The sequence below is a fragment of the Strongylocentrotus purpuratus genome, unplaced genomic scaffold (genome assembly GCF_000002235.5).
Source record: "Strongylocentrotus purpuratus isolate Spur 01 unplaced genomic scaffold, Spur_5.0 spur5_scaffold_8, whole genome shotgun sequence".
Classification (NCBI taxonomy): domain Eukaryota; kingdom Metazoa; phylum Echinodermata; class Echinoidea; order Camarodonta; family Strongylocentrotidae; genus Strongylocentrotus; species Strongylocentrotus purpuratus.
The window spans coordinates 31,326,751-31,348,811 of record NW_022145614.1 but is presented as its reverse complement, the minus strand read 5'-3'; the positions used below and the strand labels follow the sequence as shown (position 1 = coordinate 31,348,811).

At 35.9% G+C, this 22,061-nt stretch overlaps 2 protein-coding genes across 2 annotated transcripts in view; one reads left to right on the top strand and one right to left on the bottom strand.

The window, feature by feature from the left end:
• Positions 1-643: 643 nt before the first annotated feature.
• LOC762939 (glucose-6-phosphate isomerase) lies at positions 644-14,428 on the bottom strand. The gene is made up of 13 exons (XM_001198755.4): positions 14,187-14,428; positions 12,870-12,960; positions 11,607-11,795; positions 10,646-10,729; positions 9,780-9,923; positions 8,849-8,965; positions 8,271-8,324; positions 7,307-7,531; positions 6,580-6,742; positions 5,161-5,237; positions 4,623-4,751; positions 3,796-3,938; positions 644-3,108 (listed from the first exon to the last, which is right to left on the bottom strand). The coding sequence occupies exons 1-13, from the start codon at positions 14,312-14,314 to the stop codon at positions 2,985-2,987; spliced, it is 1,668 nt and encodes a 555-aa protein (XP_001198755.3). The 5' UTR covers positions 14,315-14,428; the 3' UTR covers positions 644-2,984.
• A 181-nt stretch (positions 14,429-14,609) lies between these two features.
• Positions 14,610-22,061, top strand: part of LOC762870 (uncharacterized protein KIAA0355) — a 34,253-nt gene continuing 26,801 nt past the window's right edge. The window contains exons 1-2 of the mRNA XM_030976164.1: positions 14,610-14,792; positions 20,771-21,798. Coding sequence (XP_030832024.1) covers positions 21,460-21,798 — 339 coding nt within the window. The 5' untranslated portion in view covers positions 14,610-14,792; positions 20,771-21,459. The remainder of the gene's footprint in view (positions 14,793-20,770; positions 21,799-22,061) is intronic.

Here is a 22,061-nt window from a genome sequence, read left to right as displayed (position 1 = left end):
CAATCCCTAACCTTAGTCCTAAACCTTCAGCCTATATCTTTGCCGAGATAAAGCCCAGAATAAATATTAGACCACTTTAAACCTACCTGTTACTAACTCTATATGATATAATGACAAAATTAGTAGCTTTTTCATGCATATTTACCAAAAACCCAATACATGTAAAACAAAAATGTAATAAAACCATTGTTTCACTACACCAATGTAACCCCCCCCCCCCCCTCGCCTTCCCCATCAGTATAAAGTAGATATGTCCATAATTCAACCACAAATGGGATATTTTTCTCTGATATGGTAGATGTGCGTATGCACTACATGTGAACGAAAAATGAAAAGTGAAAAGTTTTTTTAATGATATCCAAATCTGGCCAAGTCCAGAGTCTATACCTCTGAGATATAAGGGAATTTTAGATTTGCACGTCGACATAGTGGACTGCTACGTATGATGTCCTTTTAAGGCAGACATCCTTTTAAGGCACTGATAGTGCCGTAAAAGGACGTCACACATAGCAGTCCACTATGTCGTTGTGCAAATCGTAAAGTCCCTATTAATAGGTAATGAAGAGGTCTGAATTAATTAATGTAATGCTACAAAAACACAGAGACAAGAAAGAGAAAAAGGCAAATACAAATCAACTCGATATCCATTGAAAACTATGTTTAGTTTTATTGAAGAGGTTAAGGTGCAAAACATATATTTTATAGATCTTTTATAAGTACAGAGTTATATTGTAATTATACACACATAGAAACCAAGTTCAATACGCTAGTGCCCTTTGGTAGGGCATTAATCCCCATTACCAAGTCCCTGGCAGATGACTTAAAGCCTTCTGTCCCTGGTTGCTTACTTACAACCATACTCGTGCTTTCTTAGCAGTCAGGTAAAACAAACAAACATCTCTGAATATAAGCTTTCATTTTCTTTATTATGGCTACCAAGGTGAAACTAATGTTAAGGTCCTAAACATGATTAAGCCATTAAAATATTTAACATACTTTTTTATCATCTCCTCTGTGATTGAGGGTATGCATATATACCATGCATAGGCATGGTTGTATCGATGATGGTATGGTAACAAGCAAATGTATTGCCAGATGTTCTGAGTTTATCAATAAATTGAAAATATATACTTCAATTTCAAGTGTTACATCATTATTTCATCACTTTATTTAATTATTCAGATAGACACCAAAGGGAAGCATAGCATTAACATTCTCCTATCTATCAAAGCAAAACATTGATCTTTTTTGTCAAGGAAACAATAATCACTGGAAAAGCAATGTAAACCTTGCATCAGTTGCATGCTTTCTTCTATGCCATGTGTTATTTACATACCATACTTTCAAAAACTTTTTATGTCCACTTTGACGGAGCTAAAAACAAAATAATGTTCAAGAGAAGCCCAAACCCTAATTACTTGTTTACTAATGTCAGCCAATCAATCTTCAAAACAATGTATGTATTAATCATTGATGGCAAATATAGACTTTGCTTGTAATAAACTTGTTAACATGATTCAAACAACAACTAGCACCTATCGTATTGTATGAATGATTATGATTGACTGAACCTCATTTTGTACCAAGGTTCAGACATCTATTGATACATAACTCAGATCTTGCTGAAGATAACTAAACAAAATCCTACAGCAAAATGTGATTATTTGAATAAGTAACAGTTACACATCCAGTGTGGAATATACACAATTAATACGCTCCATAAATAAATCATAGATCTATATATATTGGAACCCCTAAACATACACCAAAAAAATACATCTTCAATAACAAATTATTTTTAAAACAACTGAACATAAATATATCTCTTTCTCTCTGTATACCACTTTGGTATTTTCTACAAAAACAACTAGCAAATATTCTCTTTTATAAAGAGATAAACAAAAAAGTAGGAAGTACTGATTTTCTTTTGATAATTGTGAGACAATATATCATAAAATTAACTACACAAATTCAAGCTTTTACACAGAATTAACAACTCACAAAAGTTTAATAAGTAATTTATTCTCAAGGTCATTGGAATTGCATATATATTACCTTTGAGTTTCTTGAGGGGTGAATCTAATTCACATTAAAGTTGGGAGTTGAGATTGCTCGGCAGGTTTCTGAAAACCAAGAAAATATTTGGCAGTTTTGCATTTTTCTACCCGGCAATTCAGTTAATAAAGTTCAGCCACTATGATATTTCTTTCATTCTGAAACACAGAATCATTTCTATGATTAAAAATTTCTTTTATATTTCAAATCAACAATTCTAACACATGGATTGGATGTATCATGATAATATGTATGTATTTCAAGGTAACTTGGGACTAACATACATGTATGTTCTACATACCATAACCATTCATAAACATATACATGTACACTGTATTCTATTGCTTAACAGGTGAAAAGTGAAATATATTCCTGGGTTACTCATAATAAGTAGATATTATCTATGTAGTGATAATATACAATTTATAATCTTCATGTATGAAATAAAAGCTGGAAAATTCTTTACTTAGGCATTCAAATTTGAATATGACCTACAGCAGAAGAGGTACATCAAACTTAATGTATGTCCTCTAAATACTCTCACAGCTTGTTCAGATATGGTACGGTAAACCAACGCAAAAAAGCAGTTGACCGAGTTGTGATTTTTTTAAAATATGTTAATGAATAGCAACTGCAAGCTACAAAGGTCCTACATGGATTCATTGAGCGCTGTGTTATAAGATACAGAGACATGAAGGGTATTACACTTACGTCATCATTTTTTAATAAAACGTATACCTCATCATATCTGAACGAAGCTTAGGTATGTTAGCAGTGATACATGTACATGTTAGTAAACCTTACTAAAGAAACTTTCACCAAGTTACTGATTCTATTATTACTGATAGTCATTCTATCTATCGGAGCACATTGCACTCAGTAAGTACTACTGAAAGGTCATTGACCTCTGACCTCTGATCCTCTCTTGCTTACTTCCTGTGAGTCTTGATGAAGTTGATAAGGCCGTTGGTTGAGGAGTCATGGGAGGAAACTGGGTTGGCGTCCTTGAGCTCTGGTTGGATGATCTTAGCCAGCTGCTTACCGAGCTCAACACTATATAGGCAAGAAAAGGAGAGAAGAGAAGAAAAGATGTCTAAATGAGGATTCAACATTGTGGTGTCTCAGATGTCAGCTTTCCATTCAAGGTAAGGAGCAAATAATCATCCTTTTAAAGCCCCACTTCACTACTTATAGCTACTTGCTCCCTCTATATAGCAAACAATGCCTAATTGGTGACCATTGGTCCCCCATGGCCCCTTTTTCTTACCCCCACTGATCATATGAGTTGATATTCCCATTGATGGACTTACCCCCACTGGTCATATGAGTTGATATTCCTATTGATGAACTTACCCCCACTGGTCATATGAGTTGATATTCCTATTGATGGACTTACCCCCACTGGTCATATAAGTTGATATTCCCATTGATGAACTTACCCCCACTGGTCATATGAGTTGATATTCCCATTGATGGACTTACCCCCACTGGTCATATGAGTTGATATTCCCATTGATGAACTTACCCCCACTGGTCATATGAGTTGATATTCCCATTGATGGACTTACCCCCACTGGTCATATAAGTTGATATTCCCATTGATGGACTTACCCCCCTTGGTCATATAAGTTGATATTCCCATTGACGGACTTACCCCCACTGGTCATATAAGTTGATATTCCCATTGATGGACTTACCCCCACTGATCATATAAGTTGATATTCCCATTGATGGACTTACCCCCACTGGTCATATGAGTTGATATTCCATATGATTCCTTGAGTGAAGATCTTGTGTTCATACGTAGCAAGCAGTACGCCGAGTGTAAACGGTGTTAGCTTCTGGAACATGATGGAGTTGGTTGGACGGTTGCCTTCAAATACCTGATACAGTTCAAGAACATAATTTACAGGAATGAGGTACTATTCAAGTGTACATGCAAAATTTGTTTGTACAGAATATGCTCTGGCAAGAGAACCTCCAGTGTCAATTGCAAACACTAGTCGACTACCTCACTTAAACCGGCCTGGGCAAACACTTACACCTAATTCTAACAATAAACCTAAATTGCAAAAGGAAGCCCTAACACTACACCTCTTCCTGTTCCTTTGATGAAATAAATCTTGGAGCAAAAGTTGAATCACCATGAAATCAAGTCAGTATTTTTCCTTTGAAAGTTTTTAAGAAATTCTGCATTTAATTGTCCAAGAGAAAAAAGCACTACAATCTTGAACAGAAGAGTGAAGAGATCTTAAAGTGTACCATGCAATCACCTGAAAAAAAAATCATTTGTGTACACCTAGAATGTATATAATCAACTTAAAGAAACTATACCTGGTATTCTATGGGATGACGATTTAGAAGTATTATGAAATTTAAAAATAATATAAAACCGCGTTTATGAAACACAAGTCGGACCATTTTCTAAGGGAGTTGACACACTAGTTACTTTTATTCGAAACTCGCAATATTTGAAGATCATAATTTTTAATATAGCCCCAACAAACAAAATAAGATATGTTTTGGCGACTGGTACACTTTAAGGAACGTCTAGATACGTAACCTACCTTGTGGGGCAGAATGAGTTTAATATTTTCAGCGGACATCCCAGAAGCCACCAGCTCTTTCTCTGCTTCCGCTTTAGTCTTGCCTGTCATCAGAGCCTCAGTCTGGGCTAAGAAGTTTGCCATTAGGATCTAAGATAAAGGCAAATATGAAATACTTTATTAAATCACTGTATATTTCCTACTTTAATCCATTCATCATCGAAACAACAACAGCAAAAACAACCCCCATCCCCAGAAAGAAAGAAATTGTAATTACAATGCATCACTATACTTCAAAGTCTATGATGAAATTGATGATTGAAGACAACAAAACAGCCAAACTCGTATTTTGGCACTTATATCTACAGGAAAATAAAATGTAAAATTAGATGTACAGGTAATATGAATAAAACCTAACTGTATTAGTTTAGATGTACAGAAATGTTTATGGATATAAATGAGGATTACACCAACAAAAATTATATTCTCCAACAGGGTTTTATCTAGTTGTAGAAGGCCTTTATCGGCTGTGAAACCAAGATAATGTTTAGAGTCTTACCTCATGATGCAAACCTCCCTGGACAGGGTTATGAGTCTCTACAGGAGCTATGAAATCAGCTGGGATAATGCGAGTACCTAAGAAAAAAAGGGAAAAAAGAAGTAATAGCAATTGTTTTAATGTCCTTGAGCAAGACATTTTATCTAAATTGTTTCTTTCTTCAACATCTTTGAAAATATTTTGTAAAAGTTATTTTAAAAGGCATGAAATGTCGGTTCTAATCATTCATATTTGATATTATCAAGGAAATTTTTCATGTTCTTGATGTGGAATTTATGAAAAGTCTAAAATACTTCAATTTTTGCTTTTGAATAAATTGTATTTAAAGGTACTATATCTCTTTAGCAGTAAACATCAAATTCAGTAGAACTTTGCAGGAATTATGAGTACAGTATATCGTGTATGTCCCATCTGTGAAATTTAAACGTTAGCAGTGTCATAATATTCAAATTATGCAAGGAAACCCGTTTACTTGCTAGACTACACTGTCAGACACTATTGAGTGACTGACTGGATTTTTTTCTTCTTTGGTAATAACATACATAAAAATGAGCTGTAAAGGGTACATGAGCATTTGTCTACATCAATAACCCACTTCTTGTAATGGCCAAAATCAAACTGATTGAATCTTTGTGCAGAACAAAACGTACAACCATTCAGTAAAAGGGTCTGAAAATCAGACTATTACTTAGGTGATTGCAATCACTTAAGTCGATTCGACAACTAATGGTTGTTATTATACCACTAAAAGCCATTTTCAAGCCTTTTCGTTTTGAGGGAAGTACTACATTTGTATTCTTTCAATTGGTGTTTGAATTTAACCTTTTTTTTTTTTGCCTGCAAATGGGACATATAGTACCTTTAAAGGCTAGAATTGGCTGTCCATAATGTTTAAGTCCAACTTAGAGTTAAGTTTGAATTAGGATCTTTGTGAAACACCCTCAGGTGTTAAATGGGTACCCAGATGTCACTGTAGATTACTCAGCATTGTGAGAGTCTGTAAAATGGTAAAGTTGTAAAATTCCTCAGGGGTGGCAAATGTGCATGCATTGGGGCAGGCAAGCCTAAATCCGATGACCGGGCTAATACCATTTTCTTATTTTGTAGGTCTTGATTGACAGGCTTATGGTTTTCATACCCAGTCATCATAAGTTGTGCACAATTATATAAGCGCTCTTCTAATCCAGCAAGTTAATAGCGCATCATTTTGACTGACAATGTGACATCACGCTAAGTAAATTGCTAGGTAAAATTCTGACTTCATCAACGTTTTTGCTGCTGTTATTTGTTTTATTCTTACCAAACAGGTCCTCATGGAAGACCACCAAATTGGTGATATGTTCCACCCTGTATAAATATCAGAAACAAATAAATAAATAAATAAATAAATAAATAAATAAATAAATACTGATGACTGACCTTGATGAATGAGTTGATAGAAAGCATGTTGCCCATTAGTTCCTGGTTCTCCCCAGACGATAGGACCGGTAGAATAGGCTACACGGCGACCATCACGGGTCACATATTTCCCGTTAGATTCCATGTCGCCTTGCTGGAAGTAGGCTGCAAAGCGATGTAAGTACTAGTGGAGAAATACAAACATAATATCAATGTTCAGAGTTTGTAAGTACTGACAGTGAAGTTAAACAATAAAAAAAAAACATTTAGCAGGTCAAATAGTTATATGTATAATGTAATTTAAACTAAAATCTAACAACAAAATTATCAATCATTGAAAGAATTAGCATGCTTATCAGGTTATGAAAATTCAACCATATATTCTTTTTTTTCTTCATTTTGTTATAATAGAAATATATTACAGGAATAATAAACAGCGAAACTTTTATCATGATTCAAAATTTGCAAACACTTGATATGGAAATTTTTCTTGAATATCTGATATCAATATGATACTGATGATCGGACATTAAAAACGATCAAGGAGATCTTTAAAAGTTTTTAAGAATATAAATATCATTGTTGGAAAATTAAGTCGATATTGCTGAAAACAAACTCATCAAAACAACGTCTCAAAGTCATAAAATGAAGAATGAATATCTCCATTGGTATCATACAATTCAACTCCATCAATCTCCATTAATAAATGGTCGCTTGTGATGTATGAATCACATGAAATCTGACATACCTGATCATACGGGAGTAGGGCATGAGTCTCCGCTCCAAAGAAGTTAGAATACCAGACTCCTAGCATGCCCATGATGACTGGGAGATTCTTGTCCAGGGGAGCAGTACGGAAATGATTGTCAGCAAAATGAGCCCCTTCTAGGAGCTTCTCAAAGTTATCCATGCCAACATAGAGGGCGATAGACGTGCCGATGGCGGACCAGAGAGAATAGCGTCCACCAACCCACTAGGAAATGAAAGCAGAAGTAAAAGGATATCTAACAGCACATAATAATAACAACAATAATAATATTACTAATATGCAACACGTATAAAGCACCTGATACTATGTTTCCAAGGACATAGGAAGATAAAAGGAATAAATGGAGAGAGGGAGAGAGAGAAAGAGAGAGATCATTAGCAATTCAAAAATTCACAACTACTATTGCTTCTGATAAGGTTGCCTAAAAAGAAAAGATTTTATGATGTTTCTTGAAAGTGTCTATGGAGGAGGCTTTTTAGATATAAATGGGAAGATTGTTCCAAACTTATGGGGCAAGAGAGGAAAAGGAACGATCGCAGTCAAGGTACAAGACAACACATGAATCAAACTTAACATACTTACTTACGCGCAAGTTGAAGAATGTACCCTATTTCAAGCTGTCCCATCAAGGTCGACTTATGCGAGGTTGACTGTATTGTGGTATTGATAAATACAGTCAACCTCACATAAGTCGATTCAATATGACTTTAGAAAGTGTTTCCATGGCAATAATACCAACAAATCCTGTCTAGCAGCAAAAGGCAATTCTGAATTAACAGGCAAAAAAAAAAATCAACAAAGCTTGAAAATCTTTGTATCTTCCGCTGCATGATTTCATCAATATCTCAATGGTGGGTAATACCAATCAATATTAACAAGAGGGAGCTACACTGTGAAGACCGAAGACTTATTTACATGGCATTAAACCTATTGATATACTCACATCCCAGAATCCAAACATGTTGTTCTTGTCAATACCAAAGGCTGAAACCTTCTCCTGTAAAAAGAAAAAGAAAATAGTTTGTAAAATCAATTGCATATTTGCACATGGTGCTTTACAGACCTTGGAAAATATTAGGGAAATTATTCATCTTATTTTCCCTTATTGGCCCAAGTCAAATATCATGCATAGTTTTTGAGTTGCCTGTCACTAACCATATAACAACAGGACTACAACATCATGTCTTTGACACAAAACTTATTTGATGTTTCCAGGGGCGGACTGGGATTGAAAATTGGTTTTAAAAGTTGTATGCAACCAGCCCACTGAATATAAAAGATGCATATATATCAAGTGGCCCTCAACCCACAAATCAACTGGACCTTGATCCGGCCAAGAATAAAGAGCTGCTCGTGGGGAAAATTTCCCTAACTCCCCAAAGCGAATCTGCCCCTGGATATTTCCTGAGGATGCATATGTATCTTTTTTTTCCACCAAAAATGACACATTTGTCATTGGAAGCTCCTTGTAAAAAGTTGCTGAGAGTAAGCACGAGGAGTAAAACAAGTTTGACTACTTACGGCATTGGTGGAGAGGGCGACAAAGTGCTTGGCAACATGGGCAGGGTCCTTGGCCGTCTCCAGGAACCAGTTCTTAGCTGAGGTAGCGTTGGTGATCGTCTCCTGGGTGGTGAACGTCTGAAAGGAGGAGAGACAAAGGAGGAGAGACCAAGAAGAAGAGTAGTCAAATACGAGAGGGAATGCTTACTGTGCGCATTATGTAAAACATACAAGTCTGAGACAGTAGAAGTATTTGCTGTGTGATGCAATATGACATAGTATTTGAAACATCTTGTTTTCACACTTACAGAAACTGGTGTTTTCAAACAGCAGCAATAGATAACTTATTACAAACAAACACTTACCAGCAATAGAAAAAGGAATTTTTGAAGTGAGTGTAAAAAATTGGATCACAGTTTAGATGAGCAATACGAGTCTGATCATCTACAAAGCACAAGTTTGATTTTATTTCTTTAACAGTTTGCATACAACAATAAAAACACCTAGAAAGGTTAGTAAGGACTTTGCCTTTATGCCATAGTAGCACGGTGCCTACTTTAGTTTTGGTGATGCTTTTTGCATTATATTTTGATCTAGAATGGTTGGAATTACACTTTATACATGAGCAGAAATAGCTAAAATCTCAGGAGTTTTTAAAGAGCGATTTAATTTTGTAACTAATCAATTAAGTGTCTAGATTGGCAATGCGATGTAAAATATAAAGTCTCTATTTTCATGTACAACTTGGCAATTTTTTAGTTAAATCTTTCTTTCACATTGCTTGATTTAATAAACATTCTTATTTTTTTTTCAAATTATGAAGGGATGGAAAATAAGATTAATTGATGCCAATTCGAGGAGGGAAAATGATTAATTTAAAAATTAAGAAAACTCTGAACGGCGATGGGTTTAATGGGTGACAGTCATAAGAAAAATAACAAGTGTAATCTACCTTTGATGCTACAATAAAGAGGGTTGTCTCAGGGTTAACCTTCTTCAAGACCTCAGCAAGATGAGTTCCATCGATGTTTGAGACAAAGTGAACCTTGAGCGGTCCTCCAAATGGTTTCAGGGCTTCTGTCACCATCACTGGACCCTAAACAAAGACAATGGGATTCAGAATTGGAATAAAACACACCTCATAAGCACTCCTACGTTGTGTCATATATGTGATTTTGTTTGTCTATTATCATGTCCATATAATGTGTTCGTATATTACGGAACTACAATTGGACAAGGCCTAAGGGCTTTATTTATATCGTTCCCATTTTATTTTTTAATTTTGAGTATGATTTATTTGTATTTTAATCATTGATTGTACTTTTTACTTGAGAATGAAATAAATGAAAAAGAGAAATAATAATTCAACAAATCAATCAAACTACAACAGATTCATGTTTCATCTTTTTTTAAATAGTAATTTTAACAGTTTCAATAATTTAGCTTCATTGCGGTGGTGTTAATTACACTCATTGAATCACTCCTAAAGATAGGAGAATTCTCAGCAAAATGGTTATGTAATCTCTGATAGACAAACAAGCAACCTTTATCTGTCTAAGATTTCTTCATTCGTTATAGGCAAAACACAGAAAATATATGGCTGATAAGTTAAATTTTAATCCATCAAGTGTTTGGATTTAGGAAGAAACTTTGAACTCCTTGTTTTATTAGAGGACTGGTTTTGAATTGTTTTATTTGAACATCCTCAATATTTTTGGAGATTGAACATTAAATGTAAAATAAAGACACCCAATCAATGCGATGTGTGCTGATAAATAAATGATTCATTTGCCTAATATTGAAAGTGGATTGACTTACAAGATCTGATCCTCCGATACCAATGTTGACAGCATCAGTGATTGCCTTGCCTGAGAATCCTTTCCATTCACCGCTACGAACAGACTAAGGATAAATAAAGAATAATATAAATAATGATAAATAATATTAATGATAAATAATATTATGTCCATTAATATAGCACAGCTATTACCCCCAGCTGAAGCTGAGCCACCCTAAAATGCTAAAGCCTTCAAGGAATGTCTTCCCATTCACCCATTTACTTCACCTGGGTGGAGAGTGGCAGATATAACTGGTTAGAGAGAAAGAGGACAATTCATCTAATCTGAATAATATATATTCACACTGTCAATCAATAATTTTGATCTTAGAAATACAATGGTTTTGTTTACTCTGAATCAATATTTGTCATTCAACATTAGACAAACGCTAAAGTGCATGAAGTACTGGGCTTAAAAATGCAATGTCATGGTTCCCAAGTATACTGATTTCATATTTTAAAAGGAAGATACAATCTCATGTTTTGAACCCTACAATTGAACAAAGTTAAGTACTACCTAATCTGAGCTTAAATTTGCAATGTCATGGTTCTCAAGTATACTATTACTGCTTTCATACTTAGAAGGAATACATACAATAGTCTCATGCTTTGAACAAAGTTCTGTAATACGGTAACCTGACTCCCACATGTACGAATCCCATTTAACAGTAGAATATAATTACTTTTCTGATAAAAGTGTCACCTGCTAAAACTAAGCTTTATGAATGGAAGCTCAGAGTGTTTGTGTCTGATCAATCGAGTGTGTTTAGCCGCTCCCACTGGGCACTACTAACATACTGGGTCTAATTCTCGTGGAGGATTTTCAAAATGGTTCTAACACATTACAGGCTTATCAAAGGTCTATACACAGTTCTGGCCTTTCTAAAAATCTTGTGGCTGTCAAAGTTTTGAGCCAGACAAACTCTGTAATAACTGTTTTACCTCTGTAAATTTCCTGACACGACCAAGGACCTCATTGACATCTGTCATGACGTCCTTGCCATTGACCAGGATAGGGGTGTTAGAACGGTTACGTAGGGCAACATGGAGCACAGCCCGGTCCTCCGTAAAGTTGATCTTCTCTCCTCCAAACATACGATCTCGAGCTCCCTCCAGGTCTCGAGCTTTAGCCTACAAGGTAATGAGAATGTCAGTAGGAATAGGTTTGGAGAATGAGCCAGTTTGTAGACACAATCTGAGCCTGGGCAGATTAAGTCATTTGATTTTGTACCAAAATTTTAAAAACCCCATTGAGAGTTCGAGACAAATAAAGGATTCATGCTCAGGAAAGTTATGTAATCATAGGTGGAACTTGGAAGTATTCTTCTCACAAGGGCAAACAAAAGGTATTCATGAAGCACCTTCATTACTATGGCAGTGATTATTCTACAATTCAGCAAGTGGTACGTTTCTATGTGTCAAAGATCTGTGGATATTCGTGGGTCATTTGTACCAAAGGTAACTGCGAACTGGTCTTTTGGGTTTGTGTGTTTGTCATTAGTCACAACATTCTGTAAGTTACCCTCATGTCTGTCGGGCTTGACACTACAGACACTCCACAAATATATGCATTTGTTCCATCAGTTTTGTACAACAAATAGTTTTTTTAGTGAAGGAAAAAGTAATTACCGGTACAAAGAAAATGCTTTGTGACCTATAGAAATCATAAAACTCCTACATCACTACCCAGTGACTTTGGCAGCTTCAGATTTGAAAATGAACAAGTAGCACAACATACATGTACTTGCTCTTCATTATGGACAATGTCTTGGATTACCTAATACGTACACATGAAAGTTATTATGGAACCTACATGTACAAGTATCTACAGCACACACACCAAATTAGCTAAGTGACCCTAAAAAGTTCAAAGGGACTTGGTAACATTGTCCAGATGAGAGAAAATGGTGCTAAGGTAGTGACTTCAATGCTAGATGTGCAATTAAAGATAATCTGAAAGTTTGAGTGAACACATACCATAATTAATGATAAAAATCAGTAAAAACTTATCTAAAAACTTATAGAAAACCATAGGTATCTTTGTGGTTTAAGAATTTTGTTATGATTTGTTTGCTTGTCAGAGAGTACAGTAGGAGGAATATAATAAGTAACATTTCATACAAAAGTTACAAAGTTTTTTCATCAACCTTCGACAATGTTACTGAGTCACTTTAAAAGCATCTTGCTTTAGATGAACTAGCTTACCAGTTTGAGCAGGAGACCAAAGACTTCATCATCCACAAGATTCTTGGAGAAATCTAGGAGAAAGTCTCCATCTGGAGTCGGAATAGTGCGGCTAAAAAAGAAAAAAGAGAAATTTCTTAATTGCTACGTTAAAGGTATTACAAAGTTTTGGTATGGGGTCATGAATTTGGTTCAAATTAAAATATTGGAAGCATATGCGTTCCTAAAATATTCATCGATCGTTGTCGCGGTTGAAATCGAGTCTGAAGTTATGAAATTATAAATAATAAACTCTTTATGTTGTATAGCTCCCTCTCAAGGTCAAGATATTAATATAGCTTTGAAACAATGTTTCTTGACTAAAATCGACCGATTAGCTATTCCCGTTCGGAAATTATATATCACAACTACATATTCTGAGATTTCCATGGTCGCAGCTACCATTGTACGGCCATAGGCGCTATTTGAATTTTTTGAAAATTTACCGGGAGCACCGGTAAATTTTTATATTCAATTTTTCTCAAAAACAGAAGTGTTTTAGGGGCTAATTTTTTTAGTGCTTATAATACATCTACATGGGCATCCAAATATATCAAAATTGTAAAGATTCACTATCCACCCAATTTTCAAAATTTCCCAAAACTTTGTATCAACTTTAAGGCAAGGCACGAGGTAGTCAATCCAGAGGGGATGACACTGAGAAACATACATTAGAGTAGAAACCATGATTTATTTCTGGAACATCCTAGATCTATACCAAAGTACAGGTTCTGGAAAAATTGAAAAACCACTCTTTAACAAAAATAAGTTTAAAGGTAGGAAAATAAAAATTGTATCACTATCAATCAAAACAATCTCACTTTTTTTAGTTTAACAAAATAACACTAGAAATACAATTTGTTTTAAGTGGACAAAAAAGGGTATATCTTTACACTGGATGATGATGATGATGCACAAAAACATGACCCCATTCCAAAATGTGGGCGTGGCAGGGGGTGTGACAATCAATCAATTTGTTTAATCAATTTAAACTGGCCACAGCAGAAGTCTCTAAATCTAACAAGTTTTTATCCATTCCAGCGGTTTTCAGATCTATCAAATAATACTTAAACTCCTCAAAATGGGTGTTCATACAATGTTTCAAACAAATGGCCTTATTATTGATTACCATCTTTATTGTATTATTAAGTCTGAAAATTAAAGGGCGCGGGCGTGAGTTGATCTGAGCAATCTAGCCGAGGTCAGTTTTGCAACCCTCGATGCGCCTGCTCTGGACCGGGGAATGTCAGCTGAATGCCGTTCGTTCGTGCGGAGCAGTGAAAATAGAAAGATATTTACCTGTATTTTTCAAACCGTTTTGGATCGGATTTCATCAGCTGATTAAGGTTCAATTTGCTTCCAACTCGGTCATAGCATGCCTTGAGTTCTTTGTATGCTGGATCTTCAGTCAAAAATGTAGCAGCCATGATGGAAATTTAGCAGAAATCACAGACAAATAGGCGGAAGTATTTCAACCGAAACGGGAGCTGACCGGGTCTACGTGCAAATAAAACAATAAATACTTCCTTACGAGCGCGGCGAGCGCAGTCGCACCTAGCCTGGCCTGGGTGAATCCCGACGCCACGCATTACCGTCAAAGTCGAGCGATCGCGAGACCTAGCTGCATGCTGCTTTCCGAATCCGTTTGCTATAGCGCCATCTTGTGGAAAAAAGGCAACAACTACCTAATTTGACCGAATCTTGTTTTTAGGCGATGCATGCAGCTCAGTGCGTTAAATATAGCGGCAGCGCAGAGTAGTAGGCTAGTGGATTTTCTCTACGAATTGAGTCTACATTACAGCGCTGACATCGGCATATGACAAATCGAGATTTGAGGAGAGATGAACTATTTGACAAATGTCGTCTTTCTCAGCTGGTTTCTGAGAAAGCAGCGTGTCAAAAAAGGTGAAGGTATATCCATATTTTCATTTTGACGGTGTTTGATATTTATTTTATTGAGCAGAAAAGAAGAGGAGTCAAACTAACTAACGTCAAAGAGTAACGTCAACGACAGTGAGCTGAGTCGGTGACAACGACTCAACGTTTACGTTTAGTTTATTTTTGTCACTTTGGGATTGGTAAAACACAGTGTAGCTTATGTGTTACAGACTTACAGTTACATCTATGATCTAGACAGAGATGAGAGTGAAACGAGAGATAAGCCTGGAATTTATGAATGCTAAATCTATCATCAAATGATCAACGTCCAGAGGCCAATGCATGCAATGGTGAATGAGTGTTGACCAGGCCATGTTGACTGTTTTGCTTGTTGCGATGTGGATGAGTTGAAAAGCAATATTCTTTATAAAAGATCTTGATCTAGGCCTAGAAATAGAATCTAGAGATCTAGATCTAGTTCTTATTTCGACGTGTGTCTGGATACGTTGTGTATCCGAACAATTTGAGGAAGTTTACAGGCAGTATTTCATAAAAATTAAGTCTTCTGAGACTTGGATCTAACTTTTAGATCTACATTGTTACTTCAAGGACAAAATTCAGTGCTATTCGATAAATATTTTTCATTCAATCTGAACTGAAAGAAAAGGGGAAGGTTTCATGCTTATTCAGCAGTAGGGGCGCTGGTCCAAGAATAAGGATCGTCTGCATAAACGAGGATAATCTACGTAAACGCAGACAGGCGTGTCCTAAAAAATAAGGATCCGCATTTTCGCGGACGATTCTTATTTCACACGTTGGCGATGCGAAAAACGGATTCCACGATGATGCTCCTTGATGCATTTCACACTTACTTTGCACAGAGACTTTCACGTTTAACCATGCTTTACAAAGCCATCAACCACCTAGTCGCAGTACCAATTCCAGATTACATCCAACCAAGACTCCGTTCAACACGCCAGCAACACCGACACAGATTCATGAGACCCAGCTCCAACTCTGACAGCTACAGGCAAAGTTTCTTCCCAAGAACACTCCGGGACTGGGATGAGCTCCCTACCAACTTCATTGAACTGCCCTCTGTGGAGAAGTTCAAGGGAGCCATCAGCGCCTAAATCATAGGAGGAACTGTTTTTACTCGCACAACTTGTATATACGCACTATGCACTAATCAATCATGACCTCTATGAGAGACACCACACCACAATATCCTCGTTTAGTTGCTGAAAAGGCTTTTGACGAGTACCAGCATAGACGTAGACGTAGACGTTATGAACGATAAATCCTCTGGAAGATTGACAACCCATAAAAGTTGACGGTGAACTGGGGATATTTTGTTACGCGGAATCCGTTTTTTGCATTGCCAGCGCAGATTGGGAACCCTACATCCGCGAAAATGCAGACGATCCTTATTTTTTAGGACGCCATTTGTCCGTGTTTACGAAAATATCCTTGTTTATGTGGACGATCCTCATTCTCTGTGTCCAGACACCCAACCTCCGATAAGTACTGCCGGTAGATCTAACAAGTGTTGTGCCATTGTGAATACCCGGATAGCGCCGCATCGCCATAACGTCACGATAAAAAACCTGTGTATTGTTTTATAAGATGGGGCTACTATCAAATCTTATCAAGGCGATAACATGTTACCCCGCAACCTTCATAAAAAAATTAAACGTGCACATAGATATAGACCTTCATTTTACTGCAAGGCACCAATTTGTGCTTGTATAAGACCCATCCCCAACTTTTGAATTTTTCGGCGGAATTAAAGTGCGTCTTATACACAGAGATTTACGGTAGGTGAAATGAAGCTTCATAGCAAATGTTCCAAATGTACTTTAACCCTTAAAGGACAAGTCCACTCGAAAAATAACTTACTTTCAATAAAAGTAGAAAAATCGGACAAACCAATCCAAAAAAGTTTGAGCAAAATCGGATAACTAATAAGAAAGTTATGAATTTTTGAAAAAGTATGTGAAACTATGGAACAATAAGAATCGCGACATACATTGCCAAGGTGGTTATCAGTTTGTGACATCATGTCCTCACTATTTATCAATTGCTCTATATGTATCCCATTAATTTCCTTTTTATTCCCCAAAACATGATTTTCCCATGCCTTTGCCCAGGTTATATGATTTGTATCATATTGCATGCATGACATTTCAAAAAATCTTTTATGAACTTTGAAGAATAACTATTTTCTGAATATTGTATATTCATAATTATTGATTTTTATATAAATAGTTTATCAAAATTCATATTTTTCATGATTTAACTGGAAAAAATTACTCTATATTAGTGCATCCACACAAAAACATATTACTATTAATCTAACTTGGATGCTGGTGTGAAGAAATAAGATTCTTAGGAGAAAATAGGAAATTTATATCATCAATATAAAGAAATAATTAGTGGATAGTGAGGACATGACGTTACAGACTCATGAGTGAGTTGCCAATTTGTCTAGTGATTTTCAAAGTTTTTAATGTCATTAAAAATTCATAACTTTCTTATCAGTTATCCGATTTTGCTCAGACTTTTTTTGATTGGTTTGTCTGGTTTTCTGCTTCTATTAAAAGTAAGTTATTTTGGGAGTGGACTTGGGCTTTAAAGGGCCACTCTAACCCAACTAACATAGCCTTTCAAAATATGAATACACCTCTACTTATTAATATTCCAGCCTCCAATTTTTCAGAAAATCTCTATGTTGACCAAAAAATGATAATAATCATCCATTTCTCACAGATCTCACGCTTGCTGGGCTACGCCCCTCTAAGCCTCGTGGCTTGATGACGCATTTGACGTCATTGCGGGAATGTCCTTGTATTTGTCTTAAGGATCTTAAAATCTTATTGTAATTCATAATTTGGAATGACGAAATGGATGGCCATAACGTTCTGGGATTATCAAGTGCATATTTTTTTCTCGGATAAATGTCTCTTTTTTTCAATTCTACTTTGCCTTTTTAAAGACATTTTAATGCCTAAATTACCCTCCCTTTCATAGAGAAGTCGCAAGCAGACAATTTTTCCTTAGACTCCTACCACAGTCCTTTCATTATTTTGCATGCGTGTTCTTGTCAGCCTTTAGAAAACAAAATATTAATGAGTGGGCTCAGTGGGCAAAGAGTCTACAGTCTCCTATAGTGACGTCATATGGGCTTTTTTTTTAGCGTTCTCATTCATCATTTTTAAAGCTAGATTCCAGAATATTGATGATTTCTATTAAAGAAAAATCATTGTCATGTCGGAATCTCCGTCAAAATTTATTCTACATGTCTTTTTTTCATGTTTTAGCCCGTTTTGGTAAGAGTGGCCCTTTAAGCAATTAAACCGCCAGAAACCGCCCCTCCTTTTACTTTTAATCATGTTCATGAAAAGAGGCTTAAAAACTCCAAAAACACCTACCCACACACTCAAAAACAATCTGTCATTATTTTAAATTAATCAGAAAATGAACATCGGCATCTCCAAAGTTTTAAAGTTAATGATGCACTTACATAAATGCTAGTTTACTTATATTTTACATGATATGCTGAGAATGACTAAACGTAGAAAATTATTTAAAAAATATATAAAAACACAAAATCTGCTTGTCATTCTCTATCTGATTTCTAAACATCACATTTTCATTGCTTCATCATCATCTATTTTTCTAAGTGTTTTATAAAGTCACGTTTTGAGGCTGCATGGGAGCTGGAATAAAGCTTATCTGAAGCTTTAGAACCTAATCTGAGTAGAGCATAAACATCAGTGCCAGTCACAATGCAGTAATTATAATTTTTACCAATTTCCCTGCTCATCCCTACAGGCCTTTATTCAGATCATATACATAACCATCCAATCTGAAGTACTAATGGGAAATTTAACAGTTTCCTCCCCCCCCCTTCTCCCCTCCCCTTCTCCCCTCCTCCTTCTCCCCTCTCCCTTCTCCCCTCTCCCTTCTCCCCTCCCCCTTCACCCCTTCCCCCTTCTCCCCTCCCCCTTCTCCCTTTCCCACATTTTTTAAAGAATAACATTTCTTTTCTAACTATAGACCCATTACCTTATTACCCTGCTTCTCAAAGATCTTAGAGAAAATCATATATAATCGTATAGCTAATCATATACATAAGAATACTTTATTAACTAATGCCCAATATGGTTTCAGATCAAATCATTCTTGTGAGCGTGCACTGATTGAACTACATGATGTACTATTAAATAATATTCATAATAATTTTCATTCACTTGGTATTTTCCTTGATCTATCAAAGGCATTCGATCTGATTGACCATAATATTCTTTTGTATAAATTACCGTATTTTGGAATTCGTGGTGTCGCCTTAGACTGGTTTGATAGTTATTTACAGAATAGGTCCCAATATACAAGGTATAATAATTTTGATTCATCTCTTTCCAAGGTTAAATGCGGTGTTCCGCAGAGATCCATACTCGGTCCCTTGCTATTTTTGCTGTATATTAATGATTTGTGTAATGTTACTTCATTTTTTCATTTTTTTTATTTGCTGATGATACCAATATCATTTCCTCACATAAAGACTTTAATACGCTCCTACATATTAGACTAACAAAGAGTTAGGCAAAATAGTTGACTGGTTTGATTCCAATAAGTTAGTAATTAATCATGACAAAACATGTGTTTTGTATTTCTCTAAACGTAATATTAAGTTTCCTCGTCATACAATCAAAGTGAAAATTAATGATATATACTTGAATGTTTCTGACTCCGTAAAATTTCTTGGAGTTTTATTGGACAATCAACTTACTTTTCAAAACCATCGTATGTACATACTAAAAAAGATCTCTAAAAATATTGGAAACATCTGTAAATTGCGTTCTATTCTACAAAAAAAAACATTTATTCATGCTATATAATTCACTTATACTTCCTTTTATTCATTATTATAACATTACTGGGCCAATGTAGGAAAAAGCAAATTAGTACCATTTCATAAACTGCAGAAAAAAGCCTTACGCATTTGTACAAAGTCACCTTATTTAGCGCCATCTAATATTTATCATATATATGAATTTAAAGTCGCAGTACTGATGTTTTATGTCAAACATAAAATGGCCCCAGCCAATATAATTAATTTGTTTAACTTTAATAATGATTTTCATCAGTATTACACACGTTCAGCTTCCCAATTTCACCTTCCATTAACTTCTAATACGCAAATGTATAATTCTTTTAAACATGTAGGACCGAAGATTTTTAATAATTTAAATACAATCATTCGTCCATGTTCAACATCCTCCTCCTTCAAAGTCTTACTTAAAAGTCACTTTATTCATTTATATACTTCTTGATTTCCATATATATTTTTAATCAGTTTACCTCATATATACATGTACACTGTACATGTAATCTCTCTTTCTCCTTCCCTTCTCTTGGGTGAGTGTGTGTGTGTGTGTGTGTGTGTGTATGTGTGTGTGTTGGATGTGTCTGCTTGTGATTATTATTAATGTTTTACGTATAATTTTTTAATTTTGTCAAATGTTTATGACAAAAAAACATTTTTTTGACCAGGGAGAAATGACCAGTCTACAAGATCTTGATCTATTTTGGTTGCCCCTAACGATATGTTAATTTTATACATGTTTATGTCAATATCTTTTATTGCATTGTACTATTTTCTTTTATATCGTTGAATAAAGATGAATTGAATTGAATTGAATTAAATATACATGTATAGCAGCACTTTTAGTCTAACCCAAGGGTCTGAAGGTGAAGTAAAATTATTAAATTGTTTGCAAAATATTCTGTGTGAAAAATGTACAAAATAAACTGTATTCTTTATTTTGCCTTGAGAGATTCCTAACTTTTGCTGTGAAAGGTAGGCATAGGCAGGTATACCTTTAAGTTTTAGCTCACTTGATTTTGAGTATTACCAGGTAGGGTTTTTCCCCCACGTGCAATTCACACCCCCATCCTTGCATTTTAATTGCATTTCTTTCTTTACATTTGATTAACCACAGATCAGCATCAGCGCATCTTATGAAACCACCCCGCATTTTGTGAGAAGAGCACAGATTTCTGAGGCTCCGTCCAAGAGGAGGTGATACCAAACTCAAAATCTTTACCTTCTCCAAGAATTTTCTCCGTCAAGATCTGCGTATTTTGAAAGACTCTAATATAAGGGAGAGTTCAACTAATGAGGAGACAAGTTGATTAATATTGTCCTTTTTAAAGACCTAATAAGTCAGGGATATGGTTTTTTAATGAAACGTGTCACTAGATTTAATGAGAGCAAAAGGAAATGTGAAGTATAAAAGATCCTTCCATCACTGTTAAAAGCCTTTGCCTTTGTAAATGACAGTGAATAGCGTGGTTCGCTCTGAATGTGTGCAGTTTTCATGAAGGGATGCATTGAGGTAGAGTCAGGATGGCTTTCTTTTCATCAGAAGCAGAGTGACTGACAGTGCAGCTTCTTCAATCACTCCATCTCGTAAAGGGAGTAACTAAAAGTCATTAGTAGTTTCTGACAGTCAATTATGTATCATGCAGCCAAGAGATATTACTAGTCGAGGGCCTGGCTGAGCCCAACCAAATCACATCGGAGTCTTAGGAAACAAATTTTTCAAAGAAGTTACGGGTCATCTTGGTGATTCGTTCGTAACCAACCATTTTGTTGTTGTCTACACACTTGGACTATCCCGAAGTGACTATGTCTGTGGGGGACCATGGCAAGAGCCGCTCACAGTTCCACCGGACCCTTCCCACCAACACCTTTGCAACCAATCTTGAAGACTTGCAGACCTACAGCAAACAATGTCTGACTGCAATGAACTCGATGTGTCAGGCCAGCGGGCACCTGGCCGAGACGTTTGCTGCCCTCTTCCACGACACCTCCCTGGCGGAGGCAGCTCTAAGGATGCAGGAGGTGACCCATGACCTCGGGTCGCGGACGCAGGACGCCAGCACCCACGTGGAAGAAGACGTTACAGCCATGATGAATAGAATCATCAACAAGGGCAGCAGTCACAAGTCAGAAGAAGGTGTCCAGGTAACATTTAATCCATTTTATTTTTACATTCTCATTTCAGCCCTTAATGGCATAAATTTGTATAATGCAGTCTTACTGTCTTACCAGATAACATAGAAAGAATGCTTTTCTCTGTGTTTATGTCAGACTTGATACTGTCGGCTGGTCAGAAATGGTAAACCATGACTTTTTATCAATACGTGTAATGAATGCTGATAGTTCTATGTTATCAGATTCTTAAATGTGAAGCGTTACATGTACATTAATGGCACTTCGTATCCGGA

Excerpts from the sequence above, each read along its gene's own strand:
- LOC762939 (XM_001198755.4), bottom strand. The coding sequence starts at position 14,314 with ATGGCTGCTACATTTTTGACTGAAGATCCAGCATACAAAGAACTCAAG. Across the intron at positions 8,966-9,779 it reads TCTTTATTGTAGCATCAAAG|ACGTTCACCACCCAGGAGAC; the intron begins GTAGATTACACT and ends TCCTCCTTTCAG. Across the intron at positions 8,325-8,848 it reads TCGCCCTCTCCACCAATGCC|GAGAAGGTTTCAGCCTTTGG; the intron begins GTAAGTAGTCAA and ends TTCTTTTTACAG.